The 12,571-nt window shown below is 37.6% G+C and overlaps 1 protein-coding gene and 1 long non-coding RNA gene across 7 annotated transcripts; one reads left to right on the top strand and one right to left on the bottom strand.

Moving 5' to 3' along the window:
* Nucleotides 1-376: 376 nt before the first annotated feature.
* LOC110794694 (vacuolar protein sorting-associated protein 35B-like) lies at nt 377-2,841 on the bottom strand. 6 transcript variants are annotated; one of them, XR_008927034.1, is made up of 7 exons: nt 2,707-2,841; nt 2,387-2,609; nt 1,652-1,741; nt 1,397-1,456; nt 1,207-1,287; nt 897-1,098; nt 377-799 (listed from the first exon to the last, which is right to left on the bottom strand). XR_008927034.1 is itself a non-coding variant. In XM_056835449.1 (6 exons), the coding sequence occupies exons 3-6, from the start codon at nt 1,703-1,705 to the stop codon at nt 783-785; spliced, it is 333 nt and encodes a 110-aa protein (XP_056691427.1). In that variant the 5' UTR covers nt 1,706-1,741; nt 2,387-2,609; nt 2,707-2,841; the 3' UTR covers nt 377-782. The 6 variants fall into 6 exon arrangements, 2 of the variants coding, with proteins under 2 accessions (XP_056691427.1, XP_056691428.1); XR_008927035.1 differs by having other exon boundaries at nt 897-1,076; XR_008927036.1 differs by having other exon boundaries at nt 897-1,018.
* Nucleotides 2,842-10,995: 8,154 nt separating this feature from the next.
* Nucleotides 10,996-12,523, top strand: LOC130466884 (uncharacterized). Its single transcript, XR_008927033.1, has 3 exons — nt 10,996-11,092; nt 11,428-11,559; nt 12,281-12,523. It is a non-coding gene; the product is annotated as an uncharacterized lncRNA (long non-coding RNA).
* The last annotated feature ends 48 nt before the right edge of the window (nt 12,524-12,571 follow it).

Below are 12,571 nucleotides of genomic sequence, written 5' to 3'. Positions count from 1 at the left end.
TCGCACATTTAGCAAATGTGCGTTGCAAATGACTTTTCAGCACCATGCCTGAAAAGTTATTTGCAACGCACATTAGCTAAATGTGCGACGCAAATGACTTTTCAGCACCATGCCTAAAAAGTCATTTGCAACGCACATTAGCTAAATGTGCGACGCAAATGACTTTTAGGCGAAAAAAAAAAAAGTCATTTGCCACGCACATTAGCTAAATGTGCGTTGCAAATGACTTTTTTTTTAAAAAAAAAATTCGTTTTTTAATATTTTAGTTACAACCCAATAAAAGGCAAATTCACCATAGATCACCCAACATGTTGATAACCTAACTACACTTTTAACATAAAAGTTTAAGTGAACCATAAACGAATGAGGCCCAAGATATCATTCAAGCAGATGAAAAAAACTCCATTGTCAGACCAAAATCAAACAAATTACAATATGAAATAAAAATAAAAATTTGAACCGAGAAAAAAAAAGCCGAGAAATTAAAATTGAAGCACACTAAATTATGAATTTACAGCGTTCGTGCGACACTAAGACAAACAGGGAGGACTTCTCCTGGACGCTTCAAAATTTCAATTACCAAATCAATTTGAGAGTTGAGATCATGCTTGGATAAGCAACTTCCCATGACACACGTAGCACGCAGCGTCAGCGTCAGCGTATTCAAAGACAAATGAGGGAACCATTCAAGAGTCCCAAGAGCAAGATCAAAGGCGACAATTCTCACAAGTTTAGCGGATTGAAGAGCAATTGTTACCGAGTTTGTTTCCCTTTCTCAAGTTTTAACTTTTCAGTTCTCCTACAATAAAAATTTAGAAATTCATTAATTATCTGAACAGCTTGTTTTCAGTCTCAAGAAATGATTCAAACCTACCCAGATCAACAAAAAAACTAACATTAGGTTCATATTTCTCACTAACTGCGCCACCTTTTTGTTTCTGGAATTGGATGTACCGCAATGTGCTTGCAAAGAAAGCTTCAGCAGCAGAATCTGTTGCCGCATTATCACTTTGCATCTCTGTAGTAATTAATTCCATTAGATCCTGGATTGTATTGACGGTGATTTGGTTGTTTCCCTTCTCAAAAAAATAGAGATACCTAAATATGATGGCAAACTCCAAACTTAAATATGCTGTGAATTATCATGGAAATTCAAACATCCAACACGGTCAGAAAACAAACTTTTCTAGCAAGTAGAGAGCTTACTTATTGATGATTTCAATGAACAGCATAACTAAACCACCAAAACCAACCAACCAATCGCCCCATGTACAGAAATGAGGTATCCTATAGATGGTTCAACAATACAGAAATGATACGACCAGCCAACCAATCAATAATATTTGGGATTGAAGATAAACAAATAGCACAATGCTCGTTTATATAGCTCACTTACTCTCGAAAATGATACGACCAACCATCCAATGATATTTGGGATTGAAGCAATCATCAGTGACTGCAATTAATTAAAAACAGGAAATCATAATTAAAAAAAAATACAGTACAACAGACATTGTTATGACTTATGAACATCTGTTAATGTTCATATCAAGTAGGACCCTTTTTAAGAGACAACAATGGGTGACAATGACACAAATTCTATATGTTAAAAACCATCAATAAATTGCAGGAAAGGGATAAAATCTCATACCCCTTTGCGCCCAATGTATTTAGAAATCTGACCACTAGCAATTGCACCAACCATTGCTCCCACATTAGCCAATGATCCAAACAAGGAGAACTGCCACCTCCATCAATACAATCACAAGTTAAATGGAAAAACAATCAATCATCTGATATATGTTGTTGGGAATTTTACATAAACGCAAGTCAAAATCTAATGATCATCAAGTTACATGGGTGCTGAAGTATAAAGCAGCAAGACAAACTGCAATTCAGCAAGACAAAGTGCTTGTATGGAAATTTCCATATAAAGCAAGCAAATCATTCCAACTAAGAAACTACAATCATCAGGATATACATGCCATGGCAGACGATTATTAAAGAAATAACATAAATTGGATGTCTGGTATCTCATATCTCATAAGGTTGGACCTCAGCTCAAAATAACCCCTAGAAAAATCAATTTTTCCACAGAAACAGGAACACCAATCAAACTTCCACCATGTTTACATAAATCAAGCTATTTAGTCTTAAGAACGAAAATGGAGACACAATCGTCAACCATTCATCATAAATCCAGTTCAATTTCCACTCAAAGTCAAGTTCAATCACAATAAAACAGAATCAAGAACATTAATCAAAAAGTAAAATGAGCAAACTCAATAGAATTCAATCGAAAATCCAAAATTACATAAACTGAAGTTCAAAACCCTAACTAAATGAAGAATGAAGGAGACAGATGGAAGCATTACAAAATTCTCACCTCCGACTAACAGTCCCGCCTCCTTCCTCCACCTCGCCGCCGTCAATTTAGTTTCTCCAGAAACCTCCGCCGTCAAGCTTCCCTTTCCAAGGATTTCGAAATAGATGCTTCGATTGCGACAGTAGCAAGGGTGCGACGCCGGCGGTTTCAATGACGCTTCCACCTCCGACACCCTCCTCCACCTCTTCTACGACCCCGATTCTCCCTCTTCCGTTGTCGAAACCTATCATAAAGAATTGAAGAATCAAAAACTTAAACAAAAGTGAAAGTTCTAAAACCTAAAAGAATTGAAGAAAGGAGGAAAGAGATGGAAGACTTACCTCATTTACAAACCGAATTTTTTGCAAGAACCTTGCCGGAGGAAAATTTGAGCGGTGAGGTTGAGGAGAGAGAGGCAGAAACTGGATCGGGTTTGAGGAGAGAGGAAGAAGCAGGGAGTTTAGGAGAGAGAGAGTATTTGAGGAGAGAGGTAGAATTAGGAGAGAGTGTGTTTGAGGAGAGAGGTAGAAACCCATTGACACGTCCGAATTTTTTTTACCTCATTTGCGTCGCAGAATTACTAATCTGCGACGCAGATGACTCTTAGAGTCATCTGCGTCGCAGATTAGTAAATCTGCGACGCAAATGAGGTAATATTTTGCGTCGCATTATTACTAATCTGCGACGCAAATGACTCTAAGATCATCTTAGAGTCATCTGCGTCGCAGATTAGTAATTCTGCGACGCAAATGACTAATTTTAATGCTTAAAACTGTCAATTGCGTCACATGTTTAAATGTGCGAGGCAAATGTGGTGATGCAAATGATTGTTTTTCCACTAGTGCTATCAACCAAAAATAGTTTCTAGACTATTAGCAAAAGGCTTTTGCTTACCTAAGATGTTTTAGGATTAAGTCGACAAACTGTGCTTAGTTCTTCAATGATTTTAGGATCTTGGAATCATTTTATTCACACCTGCCGGAACACATAACTTGAATAAAATGCTTAATAAACATTGAATTATGCATGTATGCTAGAATTTAAGTTTATTAAGAGAAACTGTGAATGGTTATTTATTTGTTTATTCTTTTCAATTGTAGTTTTAAATATGGCAAACAACAATTCATTCAACATTCGATCAATTCTCGAAAAGGAGAAGTTGAACGGGAAAAACTTCCTTGACTGGAAAAGGAACTTGAAAATAGTTCTTATGCAGGAAGAAAAGGAGTATGTCCTAGAAGAGGCGATGCCCGAAGCCGCAGGCGACGGGGTCACTCAGGCAGCCCTCAATCGTTGGATTGATGCCAACAAGGATGTGAAATGTCTAATGCTCGCCACCATGAGTGCGGATCTGCAGAAAACGTTCATCAACTCAGATGCTTTCACAATCATCAGTGAGTTGAAGAACATGTTCCAAGATCTGGCTCGAGTCGAAAGATTCGAGACTCATAGGCAAATTCTTGAGACCAAGCTTAAGAAAGGCGAGCCCGTAAGTCCACATGTTCTCAAAATGATTGGACTCATTGAGAATATGAGTCGGCTGGATCAGCAATTTTCTCAGGAAATGGCTATAGACACCATCCTCCATTCTCTTCATAGCGAGTATGATCAGTTCAAACTGAACTACAGTATGAATAGTCTGGACAAAACGCTCACTGAGCTTCACGGTATGCTGAAGACCGCTGAAAAGACGCTCAAAAGTGATAAGCAGGATGTGCTTATGGTGCGTGGGGGCAAGTTCAAGAAATCTGGAAAGAAGAGGAATGCTAAGAAAGGTGGCAACAAGGCCAGCCCAACTAAGCAAACTGGCGCCAAATCTGTAAAGAGGAAGGTCAGTCAACCCACTTCTGAATCCGAATGCTTCTACTGCAAGAAGAAGGGGCATTGGAAAAGAGATTGCTTGAAGCTAAAGGAAGATCAGAAGAACGGAACAGTCGTTCCATCTTCAGGTATTTTCGTTATAGACTGTATACTTGCTAATTCAACTTCTTGGGTATTAGATACAGGTTGCGGCTCACACTTATGTTCCAATCCACAGGGACTAAGAAGAAGTAGAAAGTTAAGCAAGGGTGAAGTCGACCTACGAGTGGGAAATGGAGCACGGATTGCTGCATTAGCTGTAGGAACTTATTATTTGTCGTTGCCCTCCGGGCTAGTTTTGGAACTGGAAGAGTGTTTCCATGTTCCAAGTCTTACTAAAAACATCATTTCAGTTTCTTGCTTGGATGCTAAGGGATTTTCCTTTTTAATAAAAGACAATAGTTGTTCGTTTTATTTTAAAGAGATGTTTTATGGATCTGCTAGATTAGTCAATGGATTTTATTTATTAGATCACGACAAACAAGTATATAACATAAATACAAAAAGGGCCAAAAAGGATGATTCAGATCTCACATATCTGTGGCATTGTCGATTAGGCCATATAAACTTAAAACGCTTAGAAAGACTTCAAAAGGAAGGAATTCAAGAACCATTTAACTTAGAGGATTATGGTAAATGCGAATCATGTTTACTTGGCAAAATGACAAAGCAACCTTTCTCTAAAGTTGGAGAAAGAGCAAATGAACTATTGGGTTTAATCCATACAGATGTATGTGGACCAATGAGTACAAATGCTAGAGGTGGTTTCAGCTACTTTATCACTTTCACTGATGACTTCAGTAGATATGGTTATGTCTACCTAATGAAGCATAAGTCTGAATCCTTTGACAAATTCAAGGAATTTCAGAGTGAAGTAGAGAATCAATTAGGCAAGAAGATTAAGGCACTACGGTCTGATAGAGGCGGTGAATATCTGAGCTATGAATTTGATGACCATCTGAAAGAATGTGGAATTCTATCAGAATTGACTCCTCCTGGAACACCACAATGGAACGGTGTGTCGGAACGGAGGAACAGAACCTTGCTAGACATGGTCAGGTCAATCATGGGTCAGGCCAAACTTCCATTAGAATTTTGGGGACATGCACTAAATACAGCTGCACTCACTATAAATAGAGCTCCGTCTAAAGCTGTCGAAAAGACTCCATATGAATTATGGTTTGGAAAGCCTCCAAATGTGTCTTTTCTGAAGATTTGGGGATGTGAAGTATACGTCAAACGATTGATTTCAGACAAACTTCATCCAAAATCTGACAAATGTATCCTTGTGGGCTATCCAAAGGAAACAAAGGGGTATTACTTCTACAATACATCTGAGAACAAGGTGTTTGTTGCTCGAGATGGTGTCTTTTTGGAGAAAGATCACATTTCCAAAATGACAAGTGGGAGAAAAGTAGACCTCGAAGAAATTCGAGTCGAACAATAAACTCTAGAGAATGCTCAAGATGACATTCAGGATGAAACTCAGAGATCTTTAGAAGAATCTGGTGAGAATCATGGTCAAACTAGAAATGTTACCCCGCGTAGATCGCAAAGATATAGATCTCAACCGGAAAGGTACTTAGGTATTTTGACGAACGAGAGCTATGACGTTCTATTACTTGAAAGTGATGAACCTGCGACTTACAAACAAGCTATGACGAGCCCTAGCTCCAAGCAATGGCAAGAAGCCATGCAATCTGAATTAGACTCCATGTCTGAAAACCATGTATGGGATTTGGTCGATTTGCCAGATGGCTACCAAGCCATTGGAAGCAAATGGGTTTTCAAACTGAAAAAGGACAAAGATGGAAAACTTGAAGTTTTCAAAGCTAGATTGGTTGCAAAAGGTTACAGGCAAGTCCACGGTGTGGATTATGATGAAACCTTTTCACCAGTTGCAATGCTAAAGTCTATTCGGATAATGTTAGCAATCGCTGCATATTACGATTACGAAATATGGCAGATGGATGTCAAAACTGCTTTCTTAAACGGCGTTTTAACAGAAACTGTGTTTATGACACAGCCTGAAGGTTTTGAGGATCCAAAGAATGCTAAAAAGGTATGCAAGCTAAAGAAGTCAATCTACGGATTGAAGCAGGCATCCAGGAGCTGGAATATACGTTTTGATGAAGCAGTCAGTGACTTTGGTTTCATCAAGAACGCAGACGAATCTTGTGTATACAAGAAGGTCAGTGGGAGCAAAATTGCTTTCCTAGTATTATATGTCGACGACATATTACTTATTGGAAATGACATTCCTATGTTGAACTTTGTCAAGATTTGGCTTGGGAAATGTTTTTCGATGAAAGATCTAGGAGAAGCACAGTACATATTGGGCATCAAGATTTACAGAGATAGATCTAAAAGGATGATTGGACTTAGTCAAAGCACTTATATCAATAAGGTGCTTGATAGGTTCAAGATGGCGGACTCCAAGCGAGGCTACCTACCCATGTCTCATGGAATGACTCTAAGCAAGAATCAGTGCCCAAAAACACTTGATGAGCGTAGACGAATGAATGGGATTCCATATGCATCATTGATTGGTTCAATAATGTATGCTATGATATGTACACGCCCGGATGTTGCGTACGCACTCAGTGCTACGAGCAGATACCAGTCAGACCCAGGAGAGGCGCATTGGACTGCTGCCAAGAATATTCTGAAGTACCTAAAAAGGCACAAAGATGACTTCCTGGTCTATGGTGGAGATGATGAATTAATTGTTAAAGGCTATACGGACGCAAGTTTCCAAACCGACAAAGATGATTTCAGATCACAGTCTGGGTTTGTCTTCTGCCTCAACGGAGGAGCAGTAAGCTGGAAAATTGCTAAGCAAAGCACCATTGCGGATTCTACAACTGAAGCGGAGTACATTGCTGCACATGAAGCAGCAAAGGAAGCTATATGGCTAAGGAAGTTCATAGGTGAACTTGGTGTAGTCCCCTCCATTAAAGGACCAATAGCCCTGTATTGTGATAATAACGGAGCTATTGCACAGGCAAAGGAGCCTAGACACCACCAGAGAGTCAAGCATGTACTTCGTAGATTTCACCTTCTACGAGAGTTCGTTGAAAGAAAAGAGGTCGAGATAAACAAGATTGGAACTGATGACAACATATCATATCCATTGACTAAACCTCTGCCGCAGGCGAAGCACAACTCGCACACTGCAGCTATGGGAATCAAGCATATTGGAGAATGGCTTTGATGACCCTGTTTAATGTTTTAAAGTTTTAGAGTTTAAATCTTTGTAAAACATTATTGGTTAATCATTCACAATAAATGAAAAGAATTCATTTTTCCATTTAATTTGTGGTTTATTAAATGATGAGTCCCTTCAATTTGACGATATATTCAAGATAGACTGTCACGACCAGTCCCGTGACTAAGAAATGTCTATCAAGTGAACTTGAATGTCAAAGGTTGAAAATGGTCCCTAGTCGGAGTTTTCTATAAAATTGGACGCATAGAAAACGTTAGACGACTAGAATGCAAGATGACTAGTAGTTCTGTTTCTTGAACTATGTGGACATGGCAATGTCATAATCATTTGCATAGATACTTACTTTGGGAAGACTAGTATCGGACAAGACCTATGAAACTTTACTGTAAGAGATGAAAATCTGTCATAAGTAAATTTCATTAAAATTATTAGACACTAAATCCTCAATACCTGAGTGATTTGAGATTACTTGTTTGAGAACTGGTTGCTTTGACGTTGACCAACCGTCGCACCGTAAAAGGAGGCTATAAAGGCAACTCTCATGTAATCACCTATCAAACGAAGTCTAATCTCAAGATCGCAAGATTGGGATTGTCCTCCCATAAATCGGGATGAGATGCTTAAAAGTTGTACAAGGCCACTCGGAGAGCTAGAAACTGTGAAATGCATGGCCGTGCTCGGGTGAATCATAGGTTATTATTATCTGTTTATTTGATCAGTTAAACTCTGAAGCCGAGAAACACCTCTGGACATAATAAGGATGACAACTCTTACCTTATGTTCAAGAGCAAGCATCGAGCGACAAAGGAATTAGGAAATGCACACTTGTCCCTAAGGACAAGTGGGAGACTGAAGGAAATAATGCCCTTGGTCCAAGTATGCATTCAATGTTAAGTATAATAAATGCGGTTCAGTATTAATTAACAAGTTAATAATTCAGTGAGATCAAGTGAGCTGAATGCCTAGCTAGAGGCCGCTTTAGTTCAAGTGGAATTAATGATATTAATCCACAGCTTACTCTTGACTGAACCCGTAGGGTCACACAAATAGTACGTAAACGGATCAAGTATTTAATGGCATTAAATACTCCATCTATGGATATTCGGAATCGACGGATCTTGGTTTCAGTGGGAGCTGAGATCGTCACAGGCAAGAAATGAATACTCCGGAAACGATGATATTGCCGGAAACGGAAATATGGATCGTATCGGAAATATAAATATTATCCAAGTCGTAGATGTTGCCGGAAACGGAAACATGGTACGTATCGGAAAATATTATCGGAAATGGAAATATTGCCGGAATCGGAAATATTGCCGGAAACGGAAATATTGTCAGAATCGGAAATATTATCGGAATCGGAAAATAATTCCGGAAACGGAAATATTAAATATTTGTTCGAAACGGAAATTGATTCAGGAATCGGAAATATTGAATATTGTTCGTATCGGAAATGAATTCCGGAATCGGGAAATTAATCGGAAGCGTATCGTACGAATTAGCATCGGACGAGGCCTGCCAGACGAAGGCCCAGCACGAAGCCGGGCCATCGCCCAGCAAGCCAGCGCCCCACAAACGCACCAGCCAAGGCTGCGCCAGGCCCACCGCAAGGCAGGCCCAGCGCGCGCCAAGGCTACGGCAGCGTGTGGGCTTGCGGCAGTGGGCTGCGAGCTCGCGGGCTGCGCGCGCGCGCATGGCGCCCCTCGTGGGCTGCTGTGCGTGCGTGTGTGTTTGTGTGCTACTCGAATCCTAAAGCTACCGGGATTTGTCATATGACTAAATCTAATCCCAAAAGATTTAGTTTATTTAATTAGAGTCCTAGTAGGATTATAATTAAATAAATTAGTATCCTAATAGGATTCCAAATCCTTTTCCATAACTCTATAAATAGGTGCCTAGGGTCACATATTTACATCGAGCATTCAAGTATTCAAAGTGAGTTTTGAGAGCAAATTCAGTCATACAATTGCCTATAAAGTGCCGAAAATTCTAAGTACCTTAAGGGCGATTCTAGTTGGTCAATCTTAAGGCGGTCCGGACGTGCTGTGGACTATCTACGGAGGGACGACACTTGGAGTCCTAAAGACTTGTTCTTGTTCGGTTCGGGCGCAGCTAGGGAGGGCACGCAACAAAGATTATGCATCTAAACTATGCTAAATGATTATGTGTAAATAATATGTTTTCCTGGCTTTATGGTTTTTCCGCATGATTTATGAATTGTCATATGTATCATAACCTAACAACGCATTAGATGGTTTACCCCCTGCAGATGATGGCGTTCTTTTCTAATTATAATGATTGATTTCTTTATCCAATTCTGCAGACAAAACATCTAGATGATCTCAGATTATATACTCTGATTCAACACTAAAGTATAGATGTATAATATATGTTGTCTTATATTGTGCAGACGCAGCTTCTAGTTGAGCTAAACTCCCATTTCTGGCACTGTAACTAAGTCTCCATAAAGTATAGATGTATAATATATGTTGGTTTTGTTTGCAGAGCACTTTTTGGTTTTCGAACTGAACAAGGATTGTTGAAGAAAATTAAAATGAGCACCAAGTGGATACAGACACAAGTATGTCCTATGATTTATGTTTATTGCAACTTTTATTTGTTTTTTAAAGTATTCGAAAGTAATTGATTGTATTTTGCCTGTGTAGTGTCCTCGGCAAAAGAATGTCATGGATTCTGGATATTATGTCATGAGATACATGAAAGAGATCATCGACCATAAGCAAACTCGAATATTTGAAGATGTATGTATTTTTCTTTGTTCAATTAAGCCTAGACATTATTATATGCATTGTCACTAATTATGTTAATTTTCTCATTTTGTAGTACTTTCATGATTGCAATGTTCCGAATTATGATCAACGACAAATTGATGAAGTCAGAGCTCAATGGACGCGTCATGTTCTTCTCGTGTGAATATTGTGATGTATTAATTATTTTTTTCGAGTAGAATTTCTCTAGAACGTTTTAATTTAATTTTATTGGTTTGAAATTAAAAGAAGTACTGTATGACAAGGATACTTCTTTCTGTTTTCTAGTGTGTTTTTATTCTACTGTGTATTTAGGCATATATGATTTTAAGTTATGTACTAGACATCGAGACGTTTCTTTGATATGATAGAAATGAAGTTGGATTTTATATATATTCAATTTGATTTGTAGGTTATAAAATATTTTTAATTTTATTACAGGTATTTAATAATTAAAATTTAAAATTTAAAAAAAGCCCGACAAAAATTTTAAAATGCACTTAAACAACAGCGCTTTTTAGTTACACGCTATCAATTAATTTAAATTAAATTAATCATAAACCTTCCCGCCATACTGAAGCTTTAATAGCGCTTATATATTGAATGCTACTAAATGAAGAAAAAATGACAGCGCTTTTTAAAAGCGCTGTCATTCTTTTAACAGCGCTGCTAATTAACTGCGCTTTAAAAGCGCTGTCATTCATTGAAAAAAGCACTATTAAATGTTTATTTTGTTGTAGTGTAGATTGAAAATGAAAGGATATGTGGTTATTCAAAGATATGAGCCACAAATTTCACTAGCACTCGTCAACCCACTCTTTTTAAAATCAGACAAGTTCACTGTCTGATGATACTACCTTTCTTGAAAAGGTATCTCTTTCTCTATTAACAATATAAGTCTATCACAATTCAATTTTTCAGTCCTATCTTTTCAATTATTATTTTTCCATTTGCTTTCCATTTTCTTTCCTAGCATTGATCTGGTTTTCACTGTTTCACTTTTTTAAAGTACACATCCTGTTTTACATTATGAATTGTCAGATTTGTCACTTCTTTACTCTCTTATTTAGTCCGCATGTGATCTTGAACCTACATGTTTGGTGATATCATGTTTTGCATTCATATATTAATATCTGATGGTTATTATTTTTTGCTTTTTACTTGTTGTTTATGGGTAATTAGAACATAATCTCACAGCAGTGTAGTATTTGGTTATCATATTTTTCTCAATAGGTTACACTCTGCTGAAGTTTGTTGGGACAATTGAAAATAAACTCAAGAAATAATCTAGTGAACAAACTAGAAATGATGAAGATATGGATGCTTTGGAATACAAGGTATGGTATGTTCAATAATAAGGACTTTGATATATAGGTCATATCATCCTGCATAGTTATTTATTAACTTTTGTAGTTTGTAATATTTATTAACTTCTATAATTTAACACTTGCTATTTCCCGCTGGATAAATGAGAACGGCGGAACAAAATTTAGTTAGTTAGCCTTGCAGCTCCCTTGCTTTTAAATTAATCTACATGTTCTACATGCAATTTGAGTATTATTTAGCCAAACCAGTAGAGTTACCGTTGCTTGAATTTTTTCAGAATATCAGGGGTACGTAGTAGAAGAGTGTACCTTACTACCTTGTATTAAATGCGACTCTCAAGTTATAGATGACAGCAATATCAACACTGTAGTTGTGTGAATAACACAAAGAAATGCAGTAGGCTCCATAATAGGTCCTTGTAAGTCGCAATTTTTAAGAGCTAGTTCCAACAATTTATGAAAACGATATATGATAGTTTTCCTCGTGGTTTCGGGTTTCGTTAGTCCTTGATATGCCATGGATTTATGCAGTTTGATTATGCTTATGTAAGCTACTACAATCAATTTGATTATGCTTCTGTAGTTATGCATACAACTATCATGGAGTTTGTATCAGCCCTCATCTTTTATTAGAGTTGGCATTTATTGTTTCATGGTCGTTTTGGTTTATTTCCTATGACAAGTGATTTGATTTCTGACTCATCCTTATTTCATTTTGTTCTCTTCTTTGAAGACCGTCCAACGTGATACGGAGCAACATGAGAATGAAGGCGAAGACACTTGAGCTTATAAGCTACTACCACCATTAGATCCTAGTTCTTCGGTTAAGTAGATAAAATTTGTATTTTTTATTATGTTTTGGACTATTTAGTTATCAACATTTATGTATTATGGAATTTGGTTAGAAACATTATCATGTACTATGGATATATTATGGTTATATTACCATGTGCAATGGATTTAAAGTACTACGTACTCCTAGAATTTTATAAGTTAATGTTAATGTTACGTTGATCTTGTTGCT

The sequence above is a fragment of the Spinacia oleracea genome, chromosome 2 (assembly GCF_020520425.1).
Source record: "Spinacia oleracea cultivar Varoflay chromosome 2, BTI_SOV_V1, whole genome shotgun sequence".
NCBI lineage: Eukaryota > Viridiplantae > Streptophyta > Magnoliopsida > Caryophyllales > Amaranthaceae > Spinacia > Spinacia oleracea.
Note: the sequence above shows the minus strand (reverse complement) of the source record. Positions and strands in the feature narration are given on the sequence as shown.